At 44.2% G+C, this 18,212-nt stretch overlaps 1 protein-coding gene across 1 annotated transcript in view; it reads left to right on the top strand.

Annotated features, from left to right (window-relative positions):
- The window catches only part of CPD (carboxypeptidase D), a 626,198-nt gene that overhangs the window by 536,328 nt on the left and 71,658 nt on the right, over positions 1-18,212 (top strand). Inside the window, exons 15-17 of the mRNA XM_078680013.1 lie at positions 3,308-3,457; positions 3,910-4,005; positions 4,109-4,173. Of these exons, the coding sequence (XP_078536139.1) occupies positions 3,308-3,457; positions 3,910-4,005; positions 4,109-4,173 (311 nt within the window). The remainder of the gene's footprint in view (positions 1-3,307; positions 3,458-3,909; positions 4,006-4,108; positions 4,174-18,212) is intronic.

Genomic DNA, 18,212 nt, shown 5'->3' with positions numbered 1-18,212 from the left:
AGTGCAAGCCCGTTTGGCCAAAGGGTCTATTGAGAGGGTGCCAGCGCCAGAAGTAGAACGTGGTTAGTATTCCCCCCTAATGTCTGGTGCCCAAGTAGGACAGAAGCTGTCATCCTGCATTAGACCTGCAGCCGCTCAACACCTTGCTACAGAAGGAAAATTCGAAATTCTCACCCTGACCCAGATCTAGTGTGCCCTTGTGCCTGGAGGTTGGTTGGTGGCATTGGACCTGCAGAACACTGATTTCTATATATCCATTCTTCAGGCTTATTGGTGCTACCTGTGGTTCGTGGTGCGACAGGAGCATTCTAGTTTTCCATGCTCCCCTTCAGTCTCACTAGCGTCCCTCTGGTGTTCATGAAAGAAGCAGTGGTAGCAGCATACCTTTAGAGGTCATGGGTGCCAGTCTTCTCCCACCTCGACTACTTCCTGTTGTAGGTGGGCGTGCCTCAAGCAGTTTTATCAACCTCCAAAATACTACAACCTCATTTATGCAACATACCAAAGGCACACCTGACTCCTCATACCGTCCTATTCTGGACACAGAGCCATTCTGGACACAGTTCGGTTTTGTGCATTTTCCCTGGAAGGAGACTCCAGGACCTTCAGGCTACAATCCCCATATTTCAGCCTCTGTCCTGGATTTCAGTGAAGTCGACTCTGAGACTGCGGGCTTCTGCATCCTGGTGACATATGCAGGCTCTGCAGTGGGATCTGAAGTCTCAGTGGGCGCAACATCAAGGATACCTCTCCAACTACCTTCAGATTTCGGAGGAGACTGAAAAAGATCTCCACTGGTGGTTATTGTCTCATGATTGGGTCTTTGGAAGACCCCTCTTCCTTTCCCAAACAGTGCTGACTGATGCATCACTTCTGGGATGGTGTGGCCATTTGGGAAAGGTTTAGAGAAGAGGTCTCTGGCAGACTCCCGGCTCCATATCAGTCTTGTGGAGCTGAGGTATGGAGCTGAAGATCATCCACTTGGTGTTGAAAGCCCTCATTCCAACCATTAGGGGATGGCTGGTTCAGATTCTCACTAACATCACCACCGCCATGTAGTACTGCAACAAACTGAGCTGGTGGAGTTACTGACGCCTTAGGCTTCTGACAATAACTGGACCACCAAGCAGTTTTCCTGGTGATGAACCACCTACCAGGCTCTCTGAATATGCCAGTGTGAACAAACTCCGCCATTGGCGACTTTTGGATCATGAGTGTCAGTTACTCTCAGAAGTGGTGCAAGGTCTCTTGGGCAAATTGAGAGAACCTGAATTCGATTTCGATGCCACCGCTGAGAATGTGCAATGTCGGCACTTCTGAGCGTTGGCGTTTTTAAGATGTCTCTCATCCAGAGATGTGTTCTGCCTTGAGTAGAACTGTGGACTCTTGTATGACTTCCTCTCTGATTCCACTCCTGTCTCTAGTTCTCACGAAGATGAGGACCGACAGTTCTCGAACATCCGAATGGCTCCGAATTGGGCGGGGAGAACATTGTATCCAGAACTTGAACATCTGTCATCTGATCAGGCTGCACCCTCGGGAGGATCTCCTGTTGCAGCAGTAGGGTAGGGTAGGGTACTGCACCAGTGCCTTCACAAACTTCATCTTAATGCTTGACGATTGATGTGGGACAGCTAGTCACATTTAACCTTCCTCTGGTGGTGGCTGGTGTCCTCTGCGCGGCCAGGAATCCTTCAACGAAAACTGTATGCTCCTGTCATTAGGATAAACTTGTAGTTCAGTGCAGCACTCTGTAGATACACCCCCTTCAGGCAAGGTTAACCGATGTTTTATTTATTTTGGCCCTATCCCGGCAAGGCCTTGCTTTGGGTTAAGTTAGAGTACCTTTTGGTTCTTTTAGCTTTTTGCAGTTGCTGTGTCAGTGGAACGGGTCATTGTTTAAGTCTACTGTTTTGCGTTTTTTAAAAGGGTTCAAGCGGGATTCCTCCGTATCATGACACAGTGGGACCTTATACGTTCACCAAGTACTATTGTTTTGAAAGTCAAGTTCACTAAGAGGGACATTTTTCCTGCCAGGTCCTGAAGGACTTTGATTTTTGTCCATTCACAGACCCACCTCCGAATAGGTACTGCTTTGGTATCTCTTCAGAAGGTAAGTAATCTGGGAATTGAAGTCTCTATCAGAAGAAGTTATTTATCTTCGGTAACGCTCGTTCTAATAGATACACCATCTGTCTAGCCGCTGATTCCTCACAGACACTCCCTTCCTTACTGTCCTCTGGTTGGACTCTATTCAGTAATAAGATCCCAAGTCTAGGAATCTGCACACTGGCCACACCAAGGGGGCGCGGACCTTCTCGAATGCAACTGATGTCAGTGTGCAGAGATACTGCAAAAAAGTTTACAGATCCAGTCCGATGCATGGGGCATATTGAAAAGGTGAGGAATCTGCAGCTAGTTGGTCTGTAACGGAAAAAGCATTCCTAAAGGTAAGTAACTTGTTATTTGCACGCATGAATCCTCCTAGTAGTAAAGTGCCTCAGGATTAATGTGGAACACGTGTAACTTGTTCCGCCTGGTTTATGCTTACTTTAGTCATTTGTTACATTGTACTAAATAAGCTTATAACTTAAAAGGGAGTATTCTCAAATGGGACTAAGTGTGCACATAACTTCTTGATTATTAGACACTTTATGAACTAGTTTCAGTAGAGCATTGCTGTATCCTTGTTAGGAGTTGTATGAAACTTGTAAAGAAAGGTTAGTTTACTGTGAAATGATCTCGTGCAAAGATTTTAAACAGGACCTGCACAATACTGCAGAAAAGATTTAAGGTTGGCTCTTCCGTAAGGTTCAGCACCATTATTGAGTGACTTGAAAAATAATACTTCATTTCTTTTTCTCATTGAGCTGTTAAACAGCCCAGTACTACATTAAAAATTAGTATATTTGTGTGTATACGTGAGAGGGTTGTACCACTGAGTCATTTGCCTATTGTGGTTATCAGTAGGGTAGCTTGTCACTTTATCTAGATTTTTGGTACTCACGAACCATGCTCTCCTCCCCCACCATTCTTTGAATCACACATAAAGAGGTGTCCTCTCGAAAATGATGAGTGGCGCATTGTCTCCCCCAGGTCTTTCACTCTTTTCAGGGCTTGATAATAGAGGTATCTTTTCCATTCCCCCAGAAAGGGTAACACTTGGTTTCTTGAAAGTTCCGTAGAGCTTCCACATGTCAGTTTATATACAGGAAGACAGACACCATTGTAAGGCAACTCCTAGTGCTAATATTGGACCATGAGCCTATGTATATTAACAAAGCATGTATTTTGTGACTCATTTTAGGCAATTCCTCCGGGTACGTTGGCGAGAGTGAACCAGAGACAAAAGCAATCATTGACAACTTGATTAAGAAGCAGGACTTCAGCCTCTCCGTTGTTCTAGATGGTGGATCCTTACTAGTCACGTATCCATACGACAAACCCGTTCAGACAGGTGTGTGGCATTTAGAATTCATGCTGAAAGTATTTATCAACCATGTTTGTATCTAGCTTAACATGGGGAAAAGTTACGAATCGCAGAATATTTTCACTAATAATTGTATAGTTGTAGTATCAAAAGTTTGAATGTAGGAAGGAGTCTAGTAAAGAGAGCACCAAACTTGGACTTGAAAGACGTATTTTTCCAGTCCCCAAACACAGGATTGTAATTTGTACATTTGCCATGGTAATGACCAGAGCCTGCAAAATTAATTCTGTGAACATCTTTCTAACGTTAACATTGCACCTACCCACTGTATTTTGGCTAGGTTCACACTATAGAAACACTATTGCACTACTAAAAATCTAGAATCCGAGTTCGCTGATGAATGAGCCTGCTCCTTTAACTGACCGTAGTTCCATTTTTGTTTTTCTTATATCTGAAGTGCACTCTTTATTTTATTGTAGAGGAGAATAAAGAAACCCTACAACATTTGGCCTCTGTATATGCAAATAACCATCCAATAATGCACATGGGCCACCCAGGATGTGCCAACAAGTCAGGTATGTAAATGCAGTGTGGACCCGCCCTCCTTTCCGATTTGCCTCCAGCTGCCATATACACTCTTCACACCAAATTCTTTTTTTTTTTTTTTATATGTAACAGATGAGAACATCCCAGGAGGTGTGATCCGTGGAGCAGAGTGGCAGAGTCACCTAGGAAGCATGAAGGTATAATGTGAACTACTAATCCCCTTTATAGGGAATCTTAAATATGGTAACCCTGAAAAACAGGACGCGCTGTGTTTGTCATAGGCAAGAAACGTTGATCTCAATTAAATGGTAATTATTCATAAATTCATTATCTCCACCTGTGCTCAGAACTGTTCTTTCAAAATAAAAATCTGTTTTAAAAGAAGCAGGACCATTCTCTTTTAATATAAAATAGGTTTTAAAAAAATGCATGTAAAACAATGCCTATCTGAGGCAAAAATTATTTTAGTAGTAGGTCATCTGTTTTTTTCCCCCAGAGGCGTTTTCCTCTTCTCCCCATTCTCAGCTTGCAAGCTCTCATATGCATGTCTCCTCTGCAGTAAGGACGTTTCCAGGAATGATGAGCGCACTATTTGGCTCCTGTACACATCACCCTGCTAGTAATCGACAAAGAGTCAGATGCTTGAGAGTAAAGGCAAACACTGTTTAAGTTTTCCAGAACCTAGGGAGTAAGGATCTTAGCAGTGGTCTCCCTCATGTCACCAAACAAAGGAGATAAACTGGCTAACTGTCCCTGTCTACTTTATAACCCTGCTTCCTACTCACCCTGAACATAAAACAGTCATCCAATTTAATGGCCCACCTTTGCAGAATTGGGCCTATAATGAGGAGTGAAGGGCAATTAGCCTATTGTCACCACTTTGATACTCACTCAAAAAAAAATCCAGGTTCTCACTGGAACCTTTGAGAGGCTAGGATGGATCCTGAAGACAGCCAATGGAAGCAGGCGTTCTCTCCCTACTGTTACTGTATGCCAGATCCATACCTTGGTTTGCAAAGGGAACAAAAGCCAGCCTGACACACCACACGAGTTCCTGTTTTTCAAATTCTGTGGATGATAGTGCGTGCTTTTCCCAGCAAGTGAAGCTAGGCGTGGAGTGGGTATACAATACAGTATCAGTGCAACTTGGGAAGCATTTAATTCAACTGCAGGTGCTAGGAAAAAAAGCTTTAGCACTGCAGAAGAATTTCCATTGGGTCTTTGTCCTGATTCAACACTGACTTTGCTGATGTGAAAAAGTAAGGTATGATTTGTGCTTAAAAAAGGATAAACTGGAGTATAAAACGAAACTGTGCACACTGGATGGTCAGGAAACATGTCTACAAATGGTAGTTATTGCCCACAAGGCAAGCATTGTGATTGGTTGACCACCTCTCAACATTCCTATCTGGATGCTAATTTGCATAATTGCTTTAGTGGTACAAGTCTTTTAAATCTGACACTCTGTTTAGCCTGTATTCTGAGGGCTTTAGCTACCACGGTGCTAAAAGTACCCTCTGCAGCATAGTTAAGTGTTTCATAAAAATATTAAAAGAAAGAATAGTTCTTCCACCATTGAATCTTATTGATTCACAGGCTGTCTCAAATGTTAACGCCTTATGGTTGCATATCAATATAATGTATTTCTACATAATTAAACAGGAAGCAAAAACAGCAGTTTTTACATTGGCTTTTGTTTTGCAGTCCCTCTGCACACTTTATATTTTTCGACCCTCCTGAAATCAGGGTAGGTCTCTTTCAGGAGATCTGCAATAGGTCAATTTGTACAAGAGGTTTGCTGCAGTCATGTGAAGAGGCAGGCTTCAAAATATAATTTTCCTCCATGCAACCCCACTCATTTAAGCATTAAAAAACATTTGCGATTTGCTTTAAAAAAAAAAAAAATTTAAATAGCTTTTCCCTTGTTATTGACTTGAATATTCTTCAAGTCACTTGTTCAACACCCACTCCATGTGCTTTTCTGTCAGAGTACAGTCTTTGTCACTGTCCCAATTGCTAACAAATTGCCAACCATGCGCATTCAACCTAGGATCCATAATTCGAAAATAAATCAACTCCTTATTCTTCATTTTTACTAATATACAAGGGTTACTTTGTCGATGGTGACACTGTAACTTCCAAGGAAATGTGCACGGCTAGTTTTTTCTTTACCCACTACTTGCTTCAGTGTAGAGGAGAATGCTATCCCGTCTTCTTTAATCAAATTAATAAATAATGACCAGGCATCTAGTATGATATTGCATCAACCTCAGTGTATACATTTAGCGCTTGATAATAAGTTGGTCTTGGATTATGATGATAATAATGAACAGGAAATCGCCGAGTATCTAAAAAAAAAAAAATCCCTTTAGCCGGTGGTTAGGCATGCACATGGTAATATCCTTTTTAAAGAGCCACCAAGTTTTACATGAGTAACTTCTCCTGACGATAATTGAGTTTCATCAGCTTGTCAAAAAGGACATAAAATAATTGCCATTCCTAACATTCTGCAGCGTTATATTGCCTCCAGAGCAAAACTAAACCAGAGTCAATGGTAGCTTCTGGAGCAAGATGGAGGACCGTATGTCTGACACCCTCCTTGTCTATTCCTAAAGATAAGGAGGGCAGAAAAACTCATGAGCCAAAAAATCTTTATAAAAGCTTCCCTCATCTGAAATGTTTGTTTTGTTGAGTGTCGAAAGGTACTTGTTGATTGTAAAAGGCAAGATTACATCTACATTTTTTCTTATTTCGGGTCTTGACATTGGTCTGTTTGGCACACATTAGGGACTCTCCTTTTGCGACCATCAAACGTGTTGTGATAAATTCAAAATTATGGAATTATGAACACTGAACATCCTTAAACCACCTGCAGACTGAGGGAGGTTCAAGTCGTATCAGACTGGCTTGGCCTATCAATACATGAGGCCCGTGGCCTACACAGCAACATACCAGACACTGAGGTCCACATTCTTTTCTGTGAGCACAGTGACCGAAGAGAAGGTCTTCACCATCTTAGATACAAGCTTGACTAATTATTTTATGTCATGTCACAGATCACTGAAGTTGTAGGGAGTTCCTGCCAAGATCATAGGTGTTCCCAGGTGCATGTTCTCCCAACTCACTAGAGTACTAGGTACAAGGACATTAAATCTCTCAGACAAGTTTGTAGTGCATCCATTGCCTAGCTCATATGTGAGATTAATCATGTTTCGTCAAATAAAGTATGAAACAATTTTTGAAATTGCACTCATAATAAGTATTTCCATCAAAATTATCATTGGAAAAGAAATGTCTATGGATTCTCTCTGAAATCCATATACTGTAGAATATCTGCATGCATGCACTGCATTCTCAAACAAACGGTTTTACAGTGAAAACATGTCTATAAGAGGCACCAGTTTCTGCTTAATTTCTTTTTTCAATTTAAAAAGTAAATTCGGTTGGCCAAATTGATATACAGTATATTTGATTGAAAAAAACACTGAATTATACCCTTTAAAAAAAAACTCCAAAATGCAGTGTCAATATAGCTGCTAATAGATTGGGCACACACTATGCCAATTACATATAGCAACTTTCAGAAACCCCTAGAGCCGATCAGCCCTTCCCATCATGTAGTGCAGTGTCAGTGAGGCACTTTGTTGTTCGAGCTTACCAGATAAGGGTTGCAAACATTGTTGCCTTTCTAATGCTTCTGAAACGAGCAATTTTTTAGGGGGGATTTGTGACTTCATTGAATATAGTTTGTCATCTTTTTTGGTTGCGGGCAATATTTGTGCAGGATTGGCAGTCTTCTCATGGTTTCATTTCCTTAAATGTTTTCTTGTCTTCCTCCTTTGAAAGTTATGCCTGCTCTTTTTGATGGGTACCCCTTCTGCAAAGAAGTCATGTAAGAATGACCACACAGTCGTTAGCCCCCCCCCACCCCCCCGGATTCTCACGCCATCACATGGTCTGTCTGCAGGTGCCTCAGCAATGTGGATGGAGTTAGTCTTAGGTGCATTTCTCAAGTTGCATCGGCCTCTTATCAATTTTGAATTTCAAAGGTTTCTCCCTCATCCTCTTCAAGTCCCTTTTTCCCCTTTTTCAGTGAGATAAGTCTGTGTCAGTGGTCATGCGTGCAATAATGAATCCTTCTTTCATTCCTCCAGTGCTGACAGCCCTGACACAAAGGTCCAGCAAGAAGGTGGACAGCTGCAGTGGGTCTATCTGCGCCATCAGCACAACCTCCTTTGTGTGACACATCCTTCTCCTACACAAATGGAGAAGAAACCTGTCCATTGCAGTACATCCCATAATGAGCTACGAAGTTAATAGGTGTATTGTCATTCTAGAAGTTACAGAGATAAAAACTCCAGCAGTACTTGCACCCCAATGACAATTATCTCATCCTCAAGATTGGACACAAGTGTGCACTCTTTCAGGTCTCCAGACTCACCACCTCCTAGAACATCCCTGGTGGATGTTGTGGTCTCATTTCATGCTAGCGAACAGGCAGCTCATAAACTGAATATTAAAGCTTCTGCCCCTGTTTGAGACATTTTCATTTTTTAGACTGAGCTCCCAAAATACCAAGCAAAACCCGTGGTTTCTCTGGTACAAGCTCTTCTGGTACTTGCTCTTCTTGTAGCAGAGCTTCCTCATGTCTGCAACTTTAAAATCTGTTGACTGACATCAGGAAAATAAGTACAGACCTCCAGAATCAAATCCTCTCTTCTGAAGGCCAACACCACCTCCTGATTCATTGGTAGTTACTGCTGCTAGAAAATGTTTCAGTACCTCTGGATCAATAGCTTCAGCACCACCCGAAAAAGAAAGTAGGAGAATGGACTGGAAATAGGTGTGTATGACTTTGGCTCAGCCCAAGTGGTTGCAAGTTCTCCCACTGCTGGGCTGTTAAGAGGGAGCAGTGGAAATCAATGCACCATTTCCTTGATCATGTTGCAAAAGATGATTGAGAGAATTTTACAAACCTCCTACAATAGAGTATGATCTCCTTAGACCAGACTATTGGGGTAGCCAAGTATGCTGCTGATTTTGTGACAAGCAACATATGTCATGGAATCTCTTTGGGGCACAGCTTCTGACTGAGGTTCATATCCTTGACTCTGGTGCTACAAAATATCTTGCATATGTCTTTTTCTCCATCTGCTTTTTTTGTATCTCACGTTGATGACTAACTAGATGTGTATAAGAACAGAATCTACAATCATTGGTTTGAAAAAGAGGGTTTTCCACACATGGCAGAAGTCAGCAGCATTCCCATATTCCCTTTGCTGAGCTGATATTAGATCCTTTCTTTCCATGCCAACAGCAGGGATCAGTAGAGTTACCCTGGTCACTTTATTGACCACTTCAGATTTTTGTCCAGTCTTTTTTTAGCTTTATTCCCAGTGTGCTAGGGACATCTCTGCCAACAAACCCACAAGGTTTAAACCATATGAAGAATGTCACCGACAAATGTCTGTCTCTCACCCACATTTAGTTTGCCTGTGGTACCTGGGATCGAGCCACGACCTCCAGGTGCTTCGACTGCAAGACCATGAACCCAAAGTCGATTTGTGAGAGGATAGTAAAGCTCCTGGGGGTGTGGTGATGGGCCTCAGCAAGGCCTACCAGTACTATGGGTACTCCCTTCTCGGCACAGAGTCCTCAGACCATAGAATAGAAGTTGGCACAGAAACTGGAATAGAAAATACAAGATTTATTAAACCTCAAGAGGTGGAACTACATTCACACAGCACCCTTCGGTAATGTATGAAGTAGCACACTGAATGGAAGGAGCTTGGTCCTTTTATATTCACAATGGGGCTCAAATGAAGGCGGTACAAGTACAAAATGCTGGTTTTAGGTACATATAAGGTCATACAGAAAATGCGCAGTCAACAAGTGGGAGGAACTAACAGTTGCTAATTCTGGTGAACACATCCTGACAGGTACAGACTAACAGCCGCTGCATGGACAGCTGCACGCTTAACTGAGCATGTGCGAAGGTGGAAGATGCTAAATATATCTCGTCTCTAGGCAGATTTCAAGAGCAGTTAACAGAGTTCAAGTTCAAGTTCAGAAATGTGTATAGCGCACTACTCACCCAGAGGGTCTCAAGGCGCTTGAGGGAGGGGGGGTGCTTTACTTATCGAATAACCAAGTTTTTAGTTGCTTTCTGAAGGAGAGGTGGTTCTGTATAAGGCGGAGGTGGGTGGGGAGAGAATTCCAGGTCTTGGCCGCTAAGTAGGAGAAGGATCTTCCTCCCATGGTGGATCTATGGATGCGCGGAATTGCGGCGAGGGCTTGATTGGATGATCGTAGTTGGCGGGAGGGGGTGTAGAAGGACAGTCGCGTTTTGAGGCATTCGGGTCCTAGGTCGTAGAGGGCTTTGTGTACGTGGGTGAGGAGACGGAACGTTATTCTCTTGTTGATGGGGAGCCAATGGAGGTCTTTCAGGTGAGCGGAGATGTGAGCTTGTCGAGGGATGTCCAATATAAGTCTGGCTGAGGCGTTTTGGATGATTTGGAGTTTTTTCTGTAGTTTGGCTGTGGTTCCGGCGTAAAGGGTGTTTCCGTAATCCAGTCGGCTGGTGACCAGTGCGTGGGTGACCGTCTTTCTTGTTTCAGTGGGGATCCAACGGAAGATTTTTTTGAGCATGCGTAGGATGTTGAAGCATGATGATGAGACGGCGTTGGCTTGTCTGGTCATCGAGAGGGAGGAGTCCAGGATGAAGCCCAGGGTACGTGCGTGGTCCGTAGGTATGGGTGCGGTTCCCAGGGCCGGTGGCCACCATGAGTTGTCCCAGGCAGAGGGGGATGACCCTAGGATGAGGACTTCCGTTTTGTCCGAGTTTAGTTTTAAACGGCTGTTCTTCATCCACTCGGCTACTTCTTTCATTCCTTCGTGTAGGTAGGTTTTGGCGGTGTTTGGGACTTTGGTGAGGGAGAGGATCAGCTGGGTGTCGTCTGCGTAAGAGATGATGTTGAGGTTGTGTTGGCGCGCTATGGATGCGAGGGGACTCATGTATACGTTGAAGAGGGTGGGACTGAGTGATGATCCTTGTGGTACGCCGCAGATGACTTCAGTGGCCTCCGATCTGAAAGGGGGGAGGTGGACTCTTTGGGTTCTTCCGGGGAGGAACGAGATGATCCAATCCAATGCTTTTCCTTGTATTCCGACGTTGCTGAGGCGTTGTATGAGGGTGCTATGACAGACTGTGTCGAAGGCTGCGGAGAGGTCAAGTAGGAGGAGGGCAGCTGTTTCTCCGTTATCCAGTAGAGTTCGAATGTCTGTTGCTGCGATGAGGGCGGTTTCGGTGCTGTGTTTGGCTCGGAAGCCGGACTGTGAGGGGTCGAGGGATTTGTTGGATTCAAGGAAGGCGGCGAGCTGACTATTGCCGGCTTTCTCAATGACTTTGGCAGGGAATGGGAGGAGCGAGATGGGGCGGTAGTTCTTAAGTTCAGTGGGGTCTGCTGTGGGTTTCTTTAGAAGGGCGCTGAGTTCGGCATGTTTCCAGCTTTCCTGGAAGGTAGCGGAGTTGAGGGAACAGTTGATGACATCGCGGAGATGGGGTGCGATGATGGAGTCTGCTTTGTTGAAAATGTGGTGAGGACATGGGTCGGTTGGCGATCCTGAGTGGATGGAGTTCATCAGGCGGATGGTGTCTTCGGTGGTGATTGGGTTCCAGGTGCAAAGGTTGTTAGAGTGCGGTTTTGGTTCGGAGGTGGGTGGAGTGGAGTGGTCTTCGGACTGGTTTTGAAAGCTGTTATGTATGTCGGCAATTTTGTTGTGGAAGAATGAGGATAGAGTCGCAGAGGTCTTGGGAGGGAGTGATGTCGTTGGTGCCGGCGGTGGGGTTGGTAAATTCTTTGACAATGTTGAATAGTTCCTTGCTGTTTTGGGTGTTGTTGTCAAGTCGATCCTTGAATGCTGATTTCTTGGTGGATCGGATCAGTTGGTGGTGTTTGCGGGTGGCGTTCTTGAAGGTGGCCAGGTTGTCAGTGGTTGGGTTTTTTTCACCAGGCTTTCTCTAGTGTGCGACAGAGCTTCTTGGATTTCTTAAGATCATCGTTGAACCAGGGGGCTTTTTTGCTACCTTGCTTGATTAGATGGTTTTTCAAGGGTGCTAGTTCGTCGGCGCTGTGGTGGATCCATTGTGAGGTTGGTGGCTGCTTGGTTTGAGTCCGATGATTTGGCAGGAGGGTTTTGGTGAAGCGATGTGAAAAGCTGGTCGATCGTGATTTTGTTCCAGTTTCTTCGAGGAATGGGTTGTTGGGGGTCGTGGTCTTTTTGTAGTTGAAGTGAACGCAGCTGTGGTCCGTCCAATAGAGAGCAGTGGTGTGATCGAAGGAGATGTGCTTGCTGGAGGTGAAGATAGGGTCGAGCGTGTGTCCGGCAGAGTGGATGGGGGTGTCAACAAGTTGTTTGAGTCCGAGATTGGCGAGGTTGTCCAGGAGGGTAGTGGTGGTGTTGTCGTTGTTCTTTTCCAGGGGAAGTTGAGGTCTCCCAGTAGAATGTAGTTCTCGGAGGGGAGGGCATGTGGGCTGATGAAGTCAGTGATGTCTTCGCAAAATTGTGTGCGGGGTCCTGGTGGTCTGTAGATGAGGGTGCCTCTGAGTGTGGTTTTGGGGTCGGTGTGGATCTGGAAGTGAAGGTGTTCGGCAGCTGCGAGGTTATCGTCGGAACTGGTTGTGATGCGGATGGTGTTTTTATGGACGATGGCGATGCCTCCTCCTGTTTTGTTGGTGCGATCTTTTCGGATGATCTTGTAGGCGTCTGGGATGGCTAAGGCGATGTCAGGCGCTGATGAGGCGTTCATCCAGGTTTCTGTAAGGAAGGCGACGTCCGGAGATGTAGTGTCGAGTAGGTTCCAGAGTTCAATGGAGTGTCTGTGGACCGAGCGGGTGTTGAGCAGGATGCATTTTAGGTGGTTAGTGTCGCAGCTCTGTTTGGAGTTTGTGGATTTGAAGTGTGTTCTGTTGCAGACGAACTTGCAGGAGTGGCAGGTGAAGGGTCCATGGGTGTGTCCTGGGGCAGTTTGGTAGCATTGTGGTGTGCGGCCGGGGTTAAGGGCAAAGAGGGTTGCGGCGTTGTATGTTATGCGGGTGGAATGGGTTTTGCGGGGGCCAGGGGTTCTGGCGCTGGGCGCGGTCCAGGCGCGGACGGGCGTAGACGGGCTTACCTTTGGCGCACCTTCGGCGCGCATGGGGCGCGTCCGTTGCGCGTGAACGTTGCGCGCAAAAGCATCTGTCATAAGTGGTTAGTGGAGGGGGGTGGGGCGAGGGAGGAGCAGCTGGGAGGCGGGAGCGGGGTGGAGAGCTGGGCTGGGAGGCACCACAACAAACAACAAAATGGCAGCACGCCAACAGCGAAACAGGACGAGATTGGGGCAGCACATTCAGGCAACAATCATTAGAGCAGGCAAAGCGAGTGGCATAGCAAACAATAATAGCACAGTAAATCACAAATCACGGTCAGACACTAAAGCGCTGCGATGATTCAATACCCAGCAGTGCGAGCAAGTCTGGCAATAAGTGCTACTATGACTCAATATTCGGCGGTGCGAGCAAGTCTGGTAATGAGCGCTACTATGACTAAACAATATTATAGCAGTGCGAGCAATGCGTGGCAATCAAAGCGCTACGATACCACGTGAGGATGAGCAGGGAGCAGCGAGGGGAGCGACTGCTTCTGAGAGGCTCAGGACTGTCACAGAACAGAAAGGTAGGGCAGAGCACATGGCAGCACATGGCAAACATAATGGCTGACAGAAATACAAAATGGATTCCACAAAAGGGACAAGATAGTCTCTAAATACAGGATGGCTTCTGCTAATGCCAACCTAATCGCTGCCAAATTACAACAGACAACCCTTTTAGCATTAGCTAAAGACATTTATTTATCTGGGGTAATCTAGATATGCATCTTGTACATCGATACTCATTAGTTCAGCGACTTCTTTATTTAGCATTTGTTGGGTTTTCATTTCTGCAATATTTCTCTTGGCAGGTGTACAAGCAGTGATGCAAATGGAGCAAAGCATAGGACCACAATTCATACATACACAGCATGTAAACAGTATCACCAGTAATATACATAAGATAGTCAGTAGCTTCCAGCCCCAAGTGATAGAGTGTCCATATCCAATTTGAAAATGTCCATGTACCAGTCTCTGGATGAATCTCTGCAGCAATCTTATGCAGTTTTGATATTGCGTCGTATACTGAAGGTAAGTGATCTGGTGTAAATACGCAGCAACTGCTACCGATGATGCGACATGTACCACCTCGATCAGCCAAAGTCACATCAAGCACCATTCTGTTTTGGAGTGCTACAATTCTTGCAATTTGTACTTCTTCTGTAATGTTCCCAAGTGTGATAGCTGTTTGATTGGTGACAGCTTCCACAACACAAGTCAATCGCCTTATCTTTCTGCTGTTCAATGCAGCACCCACAAAAAAGAACAATCCTAAGTTAAAATCGACATATTGTTGTAGAGCAGTGTCAGTTTGGTCAACTCCGTCCATACTTATTGTTCTCCTACTTCTGTTTTTGGAAATATTGTTGTAAAGTTTATAGTCCTTGTGATAAGATGCAGGTGCCAGAAACACAGGGGGCAATAGAAAGGATACATAGTAGACCCCTGACCACCCAACAGGTAATTGATAGAATCTCTTATTTCCCCACACAAAATAAGTATTATGTGAGGCTGTAAAACTGCTGTTATTAGCACCTTCAATGGGCAGAACTACTGTACACTCACTCCTTCCTATTGGAATTCTCCCAACACTACTAATACACAAATCTGCTTTAGCTCTTGTCACATAAATTACAAAAGGTCCATTGTTTTTGATATTTCTCATGTTTGTAAAGACATATGGTGTTGAAATATTGTCAGGTTGATACTCTTCCCATTCCCATTTAGTCCCTTTAGCTTGAGGATAACCATCTTTATCTTGATAGCATACTTTATTCAGACGAAAGTTAACCCCACCTACTGAAGGCTTTCCGGAAGCAAACAAAAGCACCTGTAGATCTGTCAGGAATAGCTTCTAGAACCTGTTGATGAATAGAGATCAAACTGTTGGTTAACTGTGCCAAATAATCATTCATCAGAACACATGGAACATCATGTAAGGGGCGTGGCTTTGGAACTCCCCAAATGTTCATTGGTCTCCCAAAGACCACTTCATATGGGGTAAGGCTAGATCGTGAATGTGGCACCGATCTTATGGACAACAATGCCAAGGGTAGTGCATCTGTCCACTTCAAAGACGTGGAAGCCAGTATTTTCGCCAAGTTAAATTTCAAAGTAGCGTTGTACCTCTCCACTAATGCTGCTGATTGCGGGTGGAAGACTGTATGGAATTTCTGCTTGATCCCTAATCCTTTCAGGACATGCTCAACAACTTGCCCAATGAAATGAGGTCCGTTGTCACTCCACAAAAGTTTACAAACACCATATCTAGGGAAAAACTCCTTTAGAAGCACCTTCTCTGTGGTGAGAGCAGTATTATCCTTTGTAGGGTATGCCTCCATCCATTTACTGAAGGCACATACCACCACTAGGACGTATTTCAGATTATTGCAGTGTTCAAGTTAGATGTAATCCATCTGCAAAACTTCAAAAGGTGCGGTTGTTGTAGCAAACCCTCCTGTAGGAGTTCGTGTCCCTTTACCAGAATTATACTCCCAGCAGATCAAACAGGACTGTACTACTCTTTTAGATGTGCTGGCAATTTCAGGATGCTCCCAAATTTGCATAAGCAATTTAGTTATTGCTAGAGCTCCAACATGTGCCAGCCTATGTGCCATTTGAACCATAGGTTGTAAATAGGCTGCAGGCAATTTCCATTTATCCATGTCTTTGTTGCGCCAACAACCCTCATCGTCCAATATTCCTTCTTTAGCCCATTGCTCAAGTTCTGCTACAGTAGCAGATCTCTGTACATCTAACACTTCCTGTCTAGCATCATGCCATCGCTCAGCATGAGACTGCACTACATACATAGAAGTAGTGCTTTGTTGCATTGCAGTCTCACGAGCTACGCGATCTGCGAAGGCATTACTTTGTCCTATCTTATCAGTCACTTTCTTGTGTGCACTACACTTCACAATCGCTATCTTCTTACGGATATGTCAGTGCAGTCAAAAGGTTATGCACTAATTCTCCATGCATTATCTGCATCCCGTGGGATGTAAGAAAGCCTCTTTCCTTCCAAAGCAGGCCAAAATCATGGGCCACTCCAGAAGCATTGCGGCTATCTGTATAGATGTTCACACATAAGTTAGTGCTAAGCTAACACGCTCGTGTCAAAGCTACTAGCTCAGCTGCTTGAGACGACTTCTGAGGTATGCGAGCTGTTTCCACTACTGTCTGAAGTGTCGTAATTGCATATGCAGCTGAGGTCGTATCATCTGGCAACTTCAAACAGAACCCATCAACCCACAGTTCCCCCATGTACATCTGGAAGGGGCGTATCTTGCAAATCGATGCAACCCTTTGTCTGTTCCTCAGTAAGGAATATACAATTGTGAGGCTCCCTTGACTGAGACTGAGTCGCAGGATATGGCAACAAAGTGGCTAGGTTCGGTGTCTCGCATCTCTTCAAGGTAATATGAGGTGCTAACAGTGTCAATTCATATCCTGTCAGACGAGCACTAGTTAAGTGTTGTGTATTAGTCTGATTCAAAAGTGCATCTACTGCATGGGGTACTAGCACCAACAGTTTGTGTGACAAAACTATCCCTTCACTCTGACGTATGGACACAGGTGTTGCTGCAACTGAACGAAAACACCCAGGCAATGCATGAGCAACAGGATCAAGGACGGCTGAAAAATATGCACAGGGATTCTGCTTGTCACCATGTGTCTGTACTAGAACTGTGCACTTCCATCTTTTTCGAGTACATAAAGTGTAAAAGCCTTCGTGTAATCTAGAGTGCCTAACACTGGTGTAGAACAAAGAGCTTGACGTAACTGTCGAAAAGCATTCTCACATTCATCTGTCTATGAAAGGGGCATTGGAGTATCTTTCGTCAAAAGTGCTAGCAAGGGTTTGACAATGTGAGAAAACCCTAATATCCATTGCCGACAAAACTAGGTCAGACCAATAAATGCATGGACATCTTTGAGTGGAAGGTACTGGTGAATCTAAAATTGCTTGAATTCGATCTGATATAAGTGCACGGCCCTCCTTAGACAGAAGGTGACCTAAGTAGGTTACCTTCAGTCTACAATATTGCAATTTCTTCCGTGATACTGAATGATGGTGTGTAGCAAGAAAAGAAAATAGAGACAAAGTACACTCTTCACATAGTTCAGGCGTATCTGCTGCCAACAAGATGTCATCGACATATTGAATGAGAGCCACCCCTTTAGGTAAGCCGAATGAATCGAGTTGTCTTTTCAGTGCTTGGCTATAGATACTAGGACTCTCAGTGTACCCTTGAGGAACTCTACAAAATCTGTATGATCGATTATTCAAAGTGAAACTGAACAAATATCGGCTATCAGGATAAATGGGGATCGAGAAGAAAGCATTCTTCAAATCAATCACGCTAAATGTAGTCGCTGTCGGGGAACCAAAGTAAGTAGTGTCATTATGTCAGAAACCACTGGGTGTTTAGACAAGGCGCTACGAGTAGCTCCTGTATCAACCAGAAACTGATAAATAGAACCCAAAACATGTGCTGTAACATAGGGACCCCTCTGAGATATATATATATATATATATATATATATATATATATATATTCCAACCTTTCGTCCACAGATAAGAAAGAACGATGTCCAAGCCTCAGTTGTATGCAAAATGGAGTTTAATTCACATCCCACTCGACGCGTTTCGGGAAAGCCTTCCCTTTGTCACGAGTGAAACTTTCTTTGGATATATATATATATATATATATATATATATATATATATATATATATATATATATATATATATATATATATATATATATATATATATATATATATATATATATATATATATACATACATACATACACACACACACACACACACACACACACACACACACACACACACACACACACACACACACACACACACACACACACACACACACACACACTCTCTCTCTCTCTCTCTCTCTCTCTCTCTCTCTCTCTCTCTCTCTCTCTCTCTCTCTCTCTCTCTCTCTCTCTCTCTCTCTCTCTCTCTCTCTCTCTCTCTCTCTCTCTCTCTCTCTCTCTCTCTCTCTCTCTCTCTCTCTCTC

This window comes from Lissotriton helveticus, chromosome 3_1 (genome assembly GCF_964261635.1).
Source record: "Lissotriton helveticus chromosome 3_1, aLisHel1.1, whole genome shotgun sequence".
Taxonomy (NCBI): domain Eukaryota; kingdom Metazoa; phylum Chordata; class Amphibia; order Caudata; family Salamandridae; genus Lissotriton; species Lissotriton helveticus.
The sequence above is the reverse complement of the archived record's forward strand: the minus strand, read 5'-3'. Positions and strand labels throughout refer to the sequence as shown.